Source organism: Musca vetustissima, unplaced genomic scaffold (assembly GCF_032173495.1).
Source record: "Musca vetustissima isolate MV318-11 ecotype Yass unplaced genomic scaffold, APGP_CSIRO_Mvet_v1 utg281344, whole genome shotgun sequence".
NCBI classification, from domain to species: domain Eukaryota; kingdom Metazoa; phylum Arthropoda; class Insecta; order Diptera; family Muscidae; genus Musca; species Musca vetustissima.
The window spans coordinates 1-15,534 of record NW_026876183.1 but is presented as its reverse complement, the minus strand read 5'-3'; the positions used below and the strand labels follow the sequence as shown (position 1 = coordinate 15,534).

The 15,534-nt window shown below is 34.0% G+C and overlaps 1 protein-coding gene across 1 annotated transcript; it reads right to left on the bottom strand.

Moving 5' to 3' along the window:
* Positions 1–366: 366 nt before the first annotated feature.
* Positions 367–10,955, bottom strand: LOC133338659 (ral GTPase-activating protein subunit beta-like). The gene is made up of 7 exons (XM_061546828.1): positions 10,756–10,955; positions 4,686–4,905; positions 4,474–4,503; positions 3,968–4,366; positions 3,641–3,901; positions 833–1,118; positions 367–682 (listed from the first exon to the last, which is right to left on the bottom strand). Exons 1-7 carry the CDS (start codon positions 10,945–10,947, stop codon positions 367–369), a joined length of 1,704 nt encoding a protein of 567 aa, XP_061402812.1. The 5' UTR covers positions 10,948–10,955.
* Between the last annotated feature and the right edge of the window lie 4,579 nt (positions 10,956–15,534).

Genomic DNA, 15,534 nt, shown 5'->3' with positions numbered 1-15,534 from the left:
TAATTGCACGGCCTAGAGCCATGTAAAGTAATGATGAGAACTATAGGCGTCTTATATGACAAGATGTCAATTGTTTGGCAGATATGACGTCTTATTGTAAGTCATTCTATATTTAATTTCTTGTACCATCTAGTGGTGTAGAGTACATAAAAAATGATTCTATTTTAAAGCATAACAGGTGTAGAACACATAAAATTATTATTAACAAAATGAGAGAAAAAAAACAACGAAAAAAATGCAATGCGAGACAGTAAGAAAACACAATATGTGAATTATGAACATTTAAAAATAATTGTAATAGTTGTAGTGTTGAAAAAATTGTGTATTAAAACAAATTGTATTTGGCCAATAAATATTGATTTAGATTTAGTTAGTTAGCGCACCCTTTTGTTGTGTCAAATTCGGAGCAACACTAAAACTTTTTGCCAAACGCCTTTGTAGCGGTGGTGTTGGTGAATGTGGCAAATTGTGTTGCTGATGATAATGATACTGCTGTTGATGTTGTTGTTGCTGTTGATCATGACCACTACTGGCCGAGGGTAAACCAAATGATATCGAGCCCAATACTCCAGCCGATTGACTACCACTAGCCGGTGGTATAGATGAATTAGTTTGGGCAACATTAGCGGCCAATGCCGTACTCAAGGTCAGGGCAGATGGTTGTACATTATTGTTACTGCTGCTGTTGTTGTTGCTGTTATTATTATTGTTGTTGTTATTCATAGCAGCAGCAGCAGCTGTACCATGATTATGATAATGATGACCCATTAAAGCATTTAGAGCCGAACTAGCTGGACCACTTATGAAATTGTGTAAATGTGATTGTGTCGACGAATGTTGTTGCTGTTGCTGATGATGTTGATTCGAATTCGCCGCCGAATTATTATTTGTATTTTGTTGATTTGTAGCAGAGCTATTGCTACCGCTATTCAAATGTATACTTATACTGCCATGATGATGAAAAAAACTATGATGGTGATGATGTTGGTGATGATTACCACCACCGGTGGTGTTATTACCACCACTGCTCGTAGCTGTGGCTTCATTTAATGCAGAACGTATATCCATTAGATTTGTAATGCCATCATCGCCTGAACGTTGTGGCGCTACATAAATACCTAGGTTTTTTGGTTTGGTTTGTTGTTGGTAAGACGGGGTTTTTTTTAAAGGAATTTCGGTATAGTTTTGGGTGTAATATAAAGTTTTGTTTAGGAAAATGAAAAAGGTGCAAGATAAATAGTAAAGAAGGGGAAAAAGAAGTGATATAGAGAGATGATGAAAAAAACGTATATTTAATGTTATACCATTAGATAAAAATACGCATATATTGTACCTACCCAATAGCATAAAAGGCAAAATTAAGAAAGGTTATTGATTTTGAGGTGAATTAAAAAGAACCATTCATATCCCAATATTGTGGCTTTGGGCTAAATTAGGGAAATTGTCTTAAATTCAGATTCAACATTCAGAACATACAATTTAAATCCGCAATGCATATGTCAAACCTCGACGGAGTAATATCGGCATAAGAAAGGACTTCCGAAATAATTCCACGCCGAAAATTTTAGGTAGTTTGCTACATCCTAGGAGCAATTTCAGAGGTTAAAATCCCCCCAATATTAGGAATATTCTAGCCGCATTTACTTTCCCAAGTGTCTCTAATTTGTTACTTTGGTACCAAAGAATAAAATATCTACTGGTAGAAACTTACCAATATAGGTGCAAAGAATTTTTTCAGGGGTTATAAGAGGCGTGGATTTTGCAAAGAAATTTTTTCAAGAGCTAAATATGTTGTTGCTTTATTTTTTCAGAGCCTAAAATATATTTTTTCAAAGTCTATAAGATGCGTTGATTTTTCATAGCCTAAAAAAGGCGCGGCTTTTATAAAAAAGGCCTAAAGAAAGGGTGGATTTTTCAAAGAATATTTTTTTAAGCTACTTTTGTAAACAGCGCGAGGGGAAGTGATAGACAAAACTGGTATGGGCGATAAACACCTTTCATCCTTTCAAATCTTCTGGGCCAGACGACATAATAACCACGATGCTGCAGAATGCAGCGCCAGAGGTCTTTAACGTCATAAAGGAGATTTTTAAGGCTTCATTAAGATTATCCTTCATTAAGATTATCCTAGTACCTAGTTTAACAGAAGTTGATGCTTCTGTTAAACCCCCTCTCAGCTATTACATAGGTAGTATCCATAAGATATTTTTTTCAAAAGAACAAATTTCCATTTGTTCTACAGAAAAAATAGCATTTTTTCCTATGAAAAAATTCGTTGGTTCCTCAGGATGATTTTTTTTCCTAAAAAAAATTCATTGGTCCTCCAGGACGATTGGTCCCTAGGACCATTTTTTTTATAAAAAAATCTTTGTTCCCTTATGACCATTTTTTATAGAAAAATCAAATCAAAACCGAAGCATGAAAACTGAATTAGGTTTCAGACAGGGATCAAGGAAAGGTTTTAGACTTTCGACAAGATTCCGTGCTTAGTCCTTCAGGACCACTTTTTTCTATAAAAAAAACCGAAAAAAACAAAAAAAAAATCGTTAGTCCCCTAGAACCACCTTGTTCTATAGAAAAAAAATCGTAGTTCCTTAGGACCATTTTTTTCTAGAGGAAAAATATCGTTGTTGCCTTAGGATCATTTTTTCTTATAGAAAAAAATTCATTGGTCCCCTAAAACCATTTTTTCAATAGAAAATATCGAAAAAATTCATTGATCCCTTAGGATCAAATCAAAACCGAAAACTGAAAGCTGATCTATGGTTATGACAGGGATCAAGGAAGGGTTGTAGATTCTGCGCTTGGTGGTAACTTCAATGTGGTTCCTACTCATCTATAAGGATGGAAAATACTGAAGAAAAATCACAACTGAAGAATTTCAGCTACCGAGACAGACATGATAGTTTTGTGTTCGGAACGGTGCTGTAGTAGTGAGTATAAGTCCATTTCTATGGGTCCGAAATAGTCACATTTCTTAATCTGTAGATTGGGCCAGATATACAGGGTGTTATCCATTTCGTGGTTTCAAGAATATGAGACTGGAACTCGTTATATGTCAAACTATGCTTTTATTTCGTCTGATATTAACAAAAATGCGATTTGCCATTATTCGACTTTCTTTTTTGTCTACAAGAAAGACCATGTTTATGCAGATACAACTTCCTCCAAGTTATGGCTGAGATACCGCCCAATATGTGTCAAAATATGGTCCAAAATTGCATCAAAAGTCATTTAAGGAATCATAGTTTCAAATCCTTTCACACAAAATCGACATCAAAAAGCGTTGTGTAGCAAAATGGATTTACAACTCTTCCATCCTTAATTTTGCCTTTTAATAGAAAACAAAAATTTAACTTGTAAAAAATCTTAACAATAAAATATTCTCTTAACAATCTAAATAACTATAAATACGAATTACAGTAAAAAATATAATTTTCTTTTACTTCTCGAGATTATTTGGAAAACTATACAATAACAACTAATTAAATATATGTATGTATTTACAAACTAGACCATAAACCATTCTAAAAAAATCGAATTGCCCTAAATTACACATTAAACTCAATTGTCGCCTTCCACAACAAAACAATTTGTAGAAACTAAGGAAGAAAACAAATGTTGGAAAAAAATAACTTACCTAAGAAAGCATCAACTTGATTTGATATACCCTTTATGGCTTTAAGGAATATCAAAGGAAGTGCTTGCAGGCAGGGATGTTGATAGGTTTCGGCACCTTTATCGTGCGTCAGAGCCCATTGTACAAAATGTGATGATTTACTTATAATGTGTGGTGAACATAATGCTATGGGATTACCAATGGTACGTAAGAAACGATACCATGTTTGGGCCACACAATCATTGGTCATTCCCAGGGGAATTAATTGGGCATCTTCGTCAGCTGAAATAGATAATAAACATATTTTTTTAATTTTTTTAAATTATGAAAAGATAACGAATTACTCACAAATTTTCAATTCCGGAAATGCTGGACCATAGGTGAATTCCAACAGCCTTGCTGTTAATGCCATATTCACACGATTCCATTGGTCGACCAAAGCCACACGATGTCGCCACATTGCACACGACTCTTGTAGGGTTTTCCACAACGATGGTGAGGGGAAACAACGTACACATGCCAATAACCATACTTCGAATAGGACTTGCAACAGCCTCTCACACAATTGATCGCCAACATCATCTTTAATTGTGGGTGGTGCCAGCAATGTCTCATTTATTGCCAAGAGGAAGAGCAACAATGATTCCCATGTCTCTCTATCCATAGTTTGGGATATTTGTGCAGTTTGTTGTAGTGTACGCAGGACACGATGACACAACACCGCTTGACGACTCATTGTATCAACACCTTTAAAATTTAATGAAAAATAATTCAATTAATTATTTATATTTTTTATAAAAGAGAAAACTGAAAATAAATTAAAAACGATTTACTAGCAGCATTGCAACACCTACCAAGCTCTTTTTGATAAATAAATGGTAAGACTTGAAAGGAAAATGAGTGGAAAAACAGTGTTAAGTGTTATATATACGAGAGATATATTGTGATTATATGATATAAAAAATTTGTTCTCAATTACTATTTGCCGAGCTGTTGCTACATCAGGGGAATTATATTACAGAGTGTATCTATGGAGTTTTAGAATTGCTAATGTCAATATACTTACTTTCACCCTGGCGAGGCACAAACAAATTATGAAAATGATTTATGATTTTACGACAATACATATTAGCATCTTCACATATTGGTTTGGGTACACTTATTTTAGGTTGCGGATGCAACGCAGTCATCCATTCACAATAGATGTTGACACAATCTTTGATTGTTTCATGCTCCTGCAGTGGCAATGAGAGGCCAAAACATATTACATCCATACACCAATTGACCTGGAATAAAAAAAAAAATATTTAGAAAGAATTTTAAAAACAATACAAGAGATAATAGAACCATCTAAAATATGAGTAAATTCTAGAAATTGTAATGGTCATCTACCACAAGCGCTATTTTTGTAAACTAACGGTATTTTACTCTAAGACCTAATTACGTTTTTTATGTGATCTTATTTTCTATGTAAGTACTTAGTGACTCTCTACAAGATGAGTTAGTGACCTTTTATGAGAAGAAATAATGGGCTTCTTTGAGAAGACCTAATAGTCTTACATGAGAAGATCTTAAAGGACTTCTATGATAAGACCTATTGATGTTCTCCGAGAATACCTAATGATCTTCTAATGGGACTCTATGTCTGTAAGTTAGAAAACCTCATCCCTAAAAAATATATGTGCTTTTGTTTTATGTTTTTGTTCTAACAGATGGCAGGACAGAAGGAACTGTCTGGCAAGCAACACATTATGTTGCTGTACTGACTCGAGCACTATTCTGGATCGTTTAAAGGTTGTGCCATTGGGTGTCACTTAGGAATGAAGTCCAAACGTGGCTGGCATAGCTCAGTACAGAGAGACAAATGGCTTTGTACGTCATGATGAGAGTCTCTTTATCCTTTCCCCAGGAGGAGGTATCTGTCAGAGCTTTTAGGACCTTATTTTTGCTGAGGACTTTACCTTTGACATAAGCAGCGTGCTTGGTGAAATTGAGCAGATTATCAGAAACTACTCCCAGTACTTAGGGATGTTGAACTGTCAGATTTCTTTGGTCATCGGCTATGGTTCCAAGGGTACTGTGATTTTTTTTTTTCTGTAGAAAAAATGGTCCTAAGGGACCTGCGAAATTTTTTCTATAGAAAAGAAGGTCCTAGGCTAGATGAAAAAATAAAAAAAAAAAAATATCTAACTCACTCTTTACTTCATGTGCGCTTACGTCATGTTTGTCGACTCCGAACGACATGATGTGCGTGAAGATAAAATCGATTTTAACTAGCAAAGACTCAATCCACCAAATTTAGCAAAGACACGTATAACAGATTTCAGTTCAGTATAACAGATGTTAAAATCGTTTTTATAACAATTCAATGACCAATTGAGCAATAAATATAAATAAAACAGGCAAAATATTGGTACTCCCGGAAAGGCAATTCCAAAAGCTATTTAAAACCGCTTTAACTGAAAAAATTAATCATGGTTTTATTGAATAAAAATAGATATTAATAAAATTTGAAAAGTTATCATCGATGCCCATTGTGCGAAATCTAAAAATGTTACCGCTATATGGAACCCGGCATTGGAAAGCCCACTAGGTGTACTTTCAGAAAATGCATATTTTATAAAAATTCATTTTGGATTTTTTTAAAAAAATTCATATTAGTAAAATTTGAAAAGTTATCATCGATGCCCATTGTGCGAAATCTAAAAATGTTACCGCACTATGGAACCCGGCATTTGAAAGCCCACTAGGTGTACTTTCAGAAAATGCATAATTCATAAAAATCCATTTTGGAAATTTTTTTAAATTAATTTTTTTTTAAAAAATTGAATAATTTTAAGGGATCAAAATTCAATGACCCACTGTGCGAAAACTAAAAATGTTACCGCTATATGGAACCCGGCATTGGAAAGCCCACTAGGTGTACTTTCAGAAAATGCATATTTTATAAAAATCCATTTTGGATTTTTTTAAAAAAATTCATATTAGTAAAATTTGAAAAGTTATCATCGATGCCCATTGTGCGAAATCTAAAAATGTTACCGCACTATGGAACCCGGCATTTGAAAGCCCACTAGGTGTACTTTCAGAAAATGCATAATTCATAAAAATCCATTTTGGAAATTTTTTTAAATTAATTTTTTTTAAAAAATTGAATAATTTTAAGGGATCAAAATTCAATGACCCACTGTGCGAAAACTAAAAATGTTACCGCTATATGGAACCCGGCATTGGAAAGCCCACTAGGTGTACTTTCAGAAAATGCATATTTTATAAAAATCCATTTTGGATTTTTTTAAAAAAATTCATATTAGTAAAATTTGAAAAGTTATCATCGATGCCCATTGTGCGAAATCTAAAAATGTTACCGCACTATGGAACCCGGCATTTGAAAGCCCACTAGGTGTACTTTCAGAAAATGCATAATTCATAAAAATCCATTTTGGAAATTTTTTTAAATTAATTTTTTTTAAAAAATTGAATAATTTTAAGGGATCAAAATTCAATGACCCACTGTGCGAAAACTAAAAATGTTACCGCTATATGGAACCCGGCATTGGAAAGCCCACTAGGTGTACTTTCAGAAAATGCATAATTCATAAAAATCCATTTTGGAAATTTTTTCCAGATTTTTTAGATTTCGCACAATGGGCATCGATGATAACTTTTCAAATTTTACTAATATGAATTTTTTTAAAAAAATCCAAAATGGATTTTTATAAAATATGCATTTTCTGAAAGTACACCTAGTGGGCTTTCCAATGCCGGGTTCCATATAGCGGTAACATTTTTAGTTTTCGCACAGTGGGTCATTGAATTTTGATCCCTTAAAATTATTCAATTTTTTAAAAAAAAATTAATTTAAAAAAAATTTCCAAAATGGATTTTTATGAATTATGCATTTTCTGAAAGTACACCTAGTGGGCTTTCAAATGCCGGGTTCCATAGTGCGGTAACATTTTTAGATTTCGCACAATGGGCATCGATGATAACTTTTCAAATTTTACTAATATGAATTTTTTTAAAAAAATCCAAAATGGATTTTTATAAAATATGCATTTTCTGAAAGTACACCTAGTGGGCTTTCCAATGCCGGGTTCCATATAGCGGTAACATTTTTAGTTTTCGCACAGTGGGTCATTGAATTTTGATCCCTTAAAATTATTCAATTTAAAAAAAAAAATAATTTAAAAAAATTTCCAAAATGGATTTTTATGAATTATGCATTTTCTGAAAGTACACCTAGTGGGCTTTCAAATGCCGGGTTCCATATAGCGGTAACATTTTTAGATTTCGCACAATGGGCATCGATGATAACTTTTCAAATTTTACTAATATGAATTTTTTTAAAAAAATCCAAAATGGATTTTTATAAAATATGCATTTTCTGAAAGTACACCTAGTGGGCTTTCCAATGCCGGGTTCCATATAGCGGTAACATTTTTAGTTTTCGCACAGTGGGTCATTGAATTTTGATCCCTTAAAATTATTCAATTTTTTAAAAAAAATTAATTTAAAAAAAATTTCCAAAATGGATTTTTATGAATTATGCATTTTCTGAAAGTACACCTAGTGGGCTTTCAAATGCCGGGTTCCATAGTGCGGTAACATTTTTAGATTTCGCACAATGGGCATCGATGATAACTTTTCAAATTTTACTAATATGAATTTTTAAAAAAATCCAAAATGGATTTTTATAAAATATGCATTTTCTGAAAGTACACCTAGTGGGCTTTCCAATGCCGGGTTCCATATAGCGGTAACATTTTTAGTTTTCGCACAGTGGGTCATTGAATTTTGATCCCTTAAAATTATTCAATTTTTAAAAAAAAATTAATTTAAAAAAATTTCCAAAATGGATTTTTATGAATTATGCATTTTCTGAAAGTACACCTAGTGGGCTTTCAAATGCCGGGTTCCATAGTGCGGTAACATTTTTAGATTTCGCACAATGGGCATCGATGATAACTTTTCAAATTTTACTAATATGAATTTTTTTAAAAAAATCCAAAATGGATTTTTATAAAATATGCATTTTCTGAAAGTACACCTAGTGGGCTTTCCAATGCCGGGTTCCATATAGCGGTAACATTTTTAGTTTTCGCACAGTGGGTCATTGAATTTTGATCCCTTAAAATTATTCAATTTTTTAAAAAAAAATTAATTTAAAAAAATTTCCAAAATGGATTTTTATGAATTATGCATTTTCTGAAAGTACACCTAGTGGGCTTTCAAATGCCGGGTTCCATAGTGCGGTAACATTTTTAGATTTCGCACAATGGGCATCGATGATAACTTTTCAAATTTTACTAATATGAATTTTTTTAAAAAAATCCAAAATGGATTTTTATAAAATATGCATTTTCTGAAAGTACACCTAGTGGGCTTTCCAATGCCGGGTTCCATATAGCGGAGATAATTAACAAGCCAACGCTTGGTCCACTGTGTCAAAAGTTTTTGATAGTTCTAACATATTTACCAAAGTCGGCGCTGCCTGTCGATTTTGGTTGAGACCATGCCTGAAATTGTGTTGTCCACTCTCTATGCGCCCGAAGTTTGTGCAGCGCCATATGTGAGACCATTTATTACATCTGTTGCACCGGACAGATGTAGTATTTCTCCTAATAATTTCGTTGCAGACCGAGCAACACCAAATGTTGCAGCGTCATTTCTGGAAGATAGAAGTTGACCAGCTGCATGCGGAGAGTTTGTGGGACAGCAGCTCGCCACAAAGTTATTTGACACCTAGGTTGAATTTCACCTGGACAAGATTGCACGTTATGCGGTTACGACACACTGAACCTCGTTGGAAGTGGGACACGGTTTATGCTCGATGCAAGCCATTATTAATAGGATATTGAGCAAATCAACTGACATGGTTTGCTCACCTGGGGGAAAAGATATGGTTCTTGAGTATACTTGACCGAGCTTTATCCGGGTCGTTTCGACCCGATCGTGGTGAGAACGGTGTTCTAGGTTGTACTCATCGCTGCAAATTTCTGGTCCTGATATGTGTTTTTGTTGTGTGTTTCAGCTATGCAACAATTATTGTTCAGTTTACGGGCAAGTCATCCGGCATTCCGTAATCCTCAAATTCATCGCCCAAAAATTGCATTGACAAAGGCACCACCAGCAGAAGTATTTGCCTTTAATTGCGAGTTGAAATAATTATTTCAGTATGACGTTTACCAGCAGAAGTATTTGCCTTTAATTGCGAGTTGAAATAATTATTTCAGTATTTTCCTTCTATGTTTGCAGCCTAGTCTAGTTCTGATTTCAGTAGAACTCAAGCTAGTATTCCAATTATATAATTTGTATGTATCTATTTGTAAAAATCGTTAGCCAACAACCGGTTGAGACTTTATTCCTCTGTAGGTGATTGGACAAGAGAACCGGAAGAAATTAGTTTAGGCCCGGACGCGGATTGTTTTGAAATCTTTACAATAGTCTTGAGGCTCTGATTATAATGGTATAAATTATTTCTTTCTCCTGTGGGCAGGTGGAAAATTTGTCTACGCGATTAAACTTTCCTTTTATATATAGACGGCTTTCTGCCGGGAATTTAAAACTTTTCTAAATAGCTGCCAATATTACAATAATCGATCAATAAATGACGATGTTATGAGCATATGACTTAACAGGTTCATATATCTGGAAGTATGGACTTCTCCATGAATGTAATATATTTTCGTGATCAGGGAGACAAGCTCTACCTATGGTAAAAATTTCAGAATTCCTCTAACGTATGCTGTTGTAGAAGTCAAGCACCATCTAAAGTACCGATCGGACCATTGTATTTTCCTACGATTTTTGAAATTCAGCAATGAAATATTTTTAAACCGTTTGAAGTTTTGATGACAAACATGTCATATTGAAGTCTATGTATAGACGGACTTCAACTGTTTTCAATTGATGCCGATATAGACTTAATTACAGTTATTGTAACCCTACTGCGATGTCTTATTACTATGAATTTAAAAACCATGAGTTATAGCCAACTTTTCCATTACAGACCCTCCCTTACAACACTCCACAATAGCCAAGAATGAAAACCATCAAATAATACATATCTACAACAATAAAATCCATTACAAATACAATAACTTCTTCAATTAATATTCATGACAACACCTTACCTCTTCATCTTTAACCAAATGACTTGGTTCGGCATTCTGAGTAATACCCAAGTTTGTGGCCAATTGTTTAACCACCGATACAGTCACTTCACGACCCGAGCTGGCTGGAAATTTATTTAGAACACTGCAACTTTGGGCCGCACAACTGTTTGCGGTTATTTGTGCGGACAATGATACCCATTCGCCATACATGTTGATGCATTAATAGATTCAATTGCCTTTTTAATGAACAAGAATAGTTTTGGAAATCAAATCAATTCCACTGGCAGCAGTACTTCTATGCTTCATATGATTTTCTCTCACTCTCGCAATACTCTCTTTGTTGTGGTTTGTTTATATTTTGCAAATGTGTCCTCACACTCTCTGTTTATAGCGGTACTTTTGTAAAGATTTATTATAATAACAATCCACTGACATCAATCAAACGTAAGGGGTGGGGGAACTCTACTCTATTTCATCTGCGAAGAGAGCGAGACAGAGAGAAAACATTCACACACACTGACAATTTTTTTCTTCTTCACATTCATTAATTTTAACAATTTTGTTTTGCTTTTTTACGGCTTTATTTCATATTTTCGTAGAGTATTTTATTCAATTTTGGAAATTTGTTGTTTGTAGTTGACTTTTCACTTAATTTTATTAAGATTTTTGCACAATTTTCTACATATTTTTATAAAATAAACTCCGTCTGTAAAATATACGCACAATTTTCTAGTTTTTCTGCACCCACTTGTAAACGTCAAATGTTACACAGTTGTATTGTGTTGTAGTATCGATGGGGATGGCAAATTGTGTTGTGTGCTAAGATATGGTACGTTTTCTAGTCAGAGTGGAGTAAAAATGTATTTTGATTTTTTTATAGATCTTGAAAAATATTCGTGTAAAAAATCATTCGCGCCTATTTTGATTTTAAAAAGAAACCACACCTATTTAGATAAGTCTTTAGAAGTACCATTAAAGAAAATCGCCTTTTTGGATAGGTCTTAAAAAAATTGTCTGTTCCCGTACTGCAAGAATCTACTAGATTTTACTATTTTCTTCAACATCTGATTTATTTTAGGCGAGTTTACTTGCGTCAATTTTTATAGTTCTCGTTTGAACTAGCTTTATGCGTCTATACAAGGCAATTCGGTTTCCAAAATATTTTTTATTTGTTTTTTACATTTAAATATATATAAAATGTTAACAAATACGAAATACACAAAACGAATTGCCAGAAAATTGTCAGTACGAGCAATTTTTTTCCATTAATATTCCCCTTGCCCCCTCTCCTACAAACAAAGACTTGCCGCAAGTAAACTCGCCTAGTCTAAATTAGGACAAAGGAAAATTCGTTATCGTAGTAAAAATTAATAAATTCTTACAGCACGGAAACAAACCAAATATTATTTAAAACCCCACGCCTATTTTGATAGGCCTCTAAAAAATGTTAAAGGGAAGACATATTATATACAGGGTGAGATAAAAAAACCGCGACAAAGTCAAACGCCATCATTTTTACATTTTTTAAAACTTTATTGAATGAAAGCAAAAAATGTCGGAAATTGCATCAAATTTTAGAATAAGCTTAGATTTGTTTGAATTGGTCACCTTTCGCACGAATTATGGCCTTCAAAGGAAACCGTCACACGCTACCCGAATGTTTCTCTGCGGTATTTTGGCCCGTTCCCGGCTTTGATATTTTTTGTGCCAGCCTTTCTTTCCAAAATACTCCAGACACAATAGTCCAACGGATTGGTAACCGGAGATTTTGGTGGTCATTGTGCGCTGGAAATGAAGCGAGGAACCTCATTTTGTAACCAAGGCCAAAATGTTTGCGTGTCCAAGGCTTTAATACACACTCCAGAATATTTTCGCGATAATATTTGGAATTTATTCCAATGCCACGGTCGATTAATACGAGCGGAAAGCGAAGTGCACATTTTCAGCTGACCTCTTTGACAAGTAAACACGAACATTTTATTTGTTTACAAACTGCTGGACAACGAATGTTTTCTCATCGGAAAAACCAAATTCGGCAGTTCACCATTTTCGGCCAAGCGAAGCAACTCTTTAGCTCTTTTGAGTCTATTTTCTTTCTGTTGCGGTTGCAAGAACTTATTCTTGCACTTTTTGGAATTTCAATGGCAGTTTAAGATGGGTAATATTGCAAGTGTCATCCGATTAATGAAAATCTCTACAGTAATGCTCTACATTGATAGCCTCCCACATCGTTCCCGAAGCCTTGCGTTGCAGATCATCAACAAAGATTAGGGTGACCATCATTTAGTGGATAAAACTCACCCAGGCGTGTCAGAAGAAAATCCGAAGATATAAAAGATGTCTATCGAGCAAGTCTGAATAGTATTTCAGTAATTTCTCTTAAAAAATGTTTATTCTGCAGAATTTATTTAATTTAATATATTTAAAACATAAATAACATCCTAGGAAGTTCAAAAAATAAATTCAATAAAAAAAATGCGGAAAATTATTCATTATCCCATGCTAAATTGTTGGTAGGAAGATTTGGCGCCCAACGAGTACAAAATTAGAGCCAATTCAATTAAAACATATGCCCCAATTACCGACAGCCCACACATCCTAAAAAGTGGACCCATATAGATCATTTTTGGTAGGGATATGTCTACCCAATGGGAACTTAAAGTATCAAATTACAGCCAATTCCGTTAAATAGCGACCGTTAATAAAGTTGTTAATTTTGTAGGAAGATTTGTTACGCGTAGGAAATCGAGTCAACCCGCAGTGCCCTCAACAGCAAAACACGCAGCAAATAACATCATATACAGCTGTTCCGTGCCTATAAAATGTATCGTTCTTGCAGTTCAACTGCGATGTTCTCCGCAACAAGATCTGTGAAATTGTGGAGTTATGAGTGGAAGAAGATTTATGGTCGGTAACAATTGTTACCAAATGTTACTTTATGTTAATCCAAAGTTTATTAAAATAGAGCGAAACCCAAGAGCTAGTTTGACACCAGGTCTATAAATAAGGTCGTCCAGGGAGAACAGCTTGATATCTGCTGCTTCTCAAGTATGCTGCCAAAATACAATATTGAGAATTGACTTCCATAATGAAAACGTAAACAAAGGCCAACATTTGACAGCTGGGTATTAGTAGAACTTGGTTTGACAGTTGACACCAATTTGCCACTGAACACATGATATGCGTACAATTCGAAGAAAGATATTTTCATTTAAATTTTGAAAGCTGAATGTTGTCAAAAGCAAATTCATGAAAAAAAAAAATGGAAATATATAACATGAGACTACTTTGTATAATACGGCATATACATTAGAACTTTTTACCGGGTTAACCTACTTTATGAGGATTATGGTCTGTTCCCGTACAGCAAGAATCTACTCTATTTTACTATTTTCTTCGATATCATAAAGGAAAATTCGTTATCGTAGTAAAAAGTAGTAGATTCTTGCAGTACGGGAACAGACCATTAATTTGGCATATATACAAAGGAATTGACAATTGAAATCCACTGGGTTAATGAAATCCGGTTAAATGTAAACGTACTATAATTATGCCATGGACACATATGGTGTGTTCCCGTACTGTTATAGTACGGAAACAGACCAATGGTTCCTTTTGCCAATATGCATTGAATCACTTGCTGAGTCGATTTATGAATGTGCGTCCGTCTCTTGATGTTAAATTGTAAACAAAGTACAGGTCGCATTTGTAATCCCATTTGAATGAGATTTTGTACAGCTCATTTATTTGGCCCAAGGACGAACCCTATTGAAATTGGGAAAAAATCTGTTCAGATTTAGATGTAGAACGGCATATACATTAGAACTTTTTACCGGGTTAACCTACTTCAGGAGGATTTATTTGACATATATGCAAAGGGATTGACAATTAAAACCCACTGGGTTAACGAAATCCGATTAAATGTAAACGTACTATAGCTCCCATATATATTTTCGTCCGATTTTAGGTAAATGGTACACCAAATCCTGAAAATCATTCGAATTTTGGCATAGCGTACAAAATTAAGTCTAGAATGTTCTTAGTTCCGTGAATATCGGTTCATATTTAGATGTAGCTCCCATATATATTTTCGTCTGATTTTATGTAAATGGTGCACCAAATACCCTATATATCTTTCGATTTACACGAAATTTTGTATGTCGTACTGAATTAATTCTAGAATGACGTGTGTTAAGTTTCATGGAAATTGGTTCAAATTTAGATATAGCTCCCATATATATTTTCTTCCGATTATAGGTAAATGGTGCACCAAAGTCCCTATATAACTTACGATTTGCCCGAAATTTGGCATAATATACGGAATTGATTCTAGAATGTGTGCTAAGATTCAAGGAGATCGGTTCAGATTTAGATATACCTCCCATATATATTTTCGTCCGATTTTATGTTAATCGAGCACCAAAATCCCTATATAAGTTACGAATTGCAAAAAATTTGGCATAGCGTACTGAATTAAGACTAGAATGATGTGTGTTAAGTTTCGTAAAAATCGGTTCAGTTTTAGATATTGCTCCACTTATAATTTCTTCCGATTTTATGTAAATTGTACACTTAAGACCCAAAGTTTGTACGATTGACACACAATTTTGTACAATATACTGAAGTTAATATATCTTAATCTCTAGCAAGTTTCGTTGAAATCGGTTCAGATTACAAGCGGTATTACCTTCTTCATCTGTAGAATATTTTCTACTAATACTAAGTAGATTATTTTGTCCTAATTCCCTACATTTGTAATTGATTTCATTTCCATATTTTTTCCAAAAACTATTACTT

Bases quoted from the DNA above. Each gene is read 5' to 3' on its own strand.
- LOC133338659 (XM_061546828.1), bottom strand. From the start codon at position 10,947: ATGTATGGCGAATGGGTATCATTGTCCGCACAAATAACCGCAAACAGT. The intron at 4,906-10,755 runs GTAAGGTGTTGT...TTTTTATTCCAG, and splicing joins ATTTGGTTAAAGATGAAGAG to GTCAATTGGTGTATGGATGT. The intron at 3,902-3,967 runs GTGAGTAATTCG...TATCTATTTCAG, and splicing joins ATTTCCGGAATTGAAAATTT to CTGACGAAGATGCCCAATTA.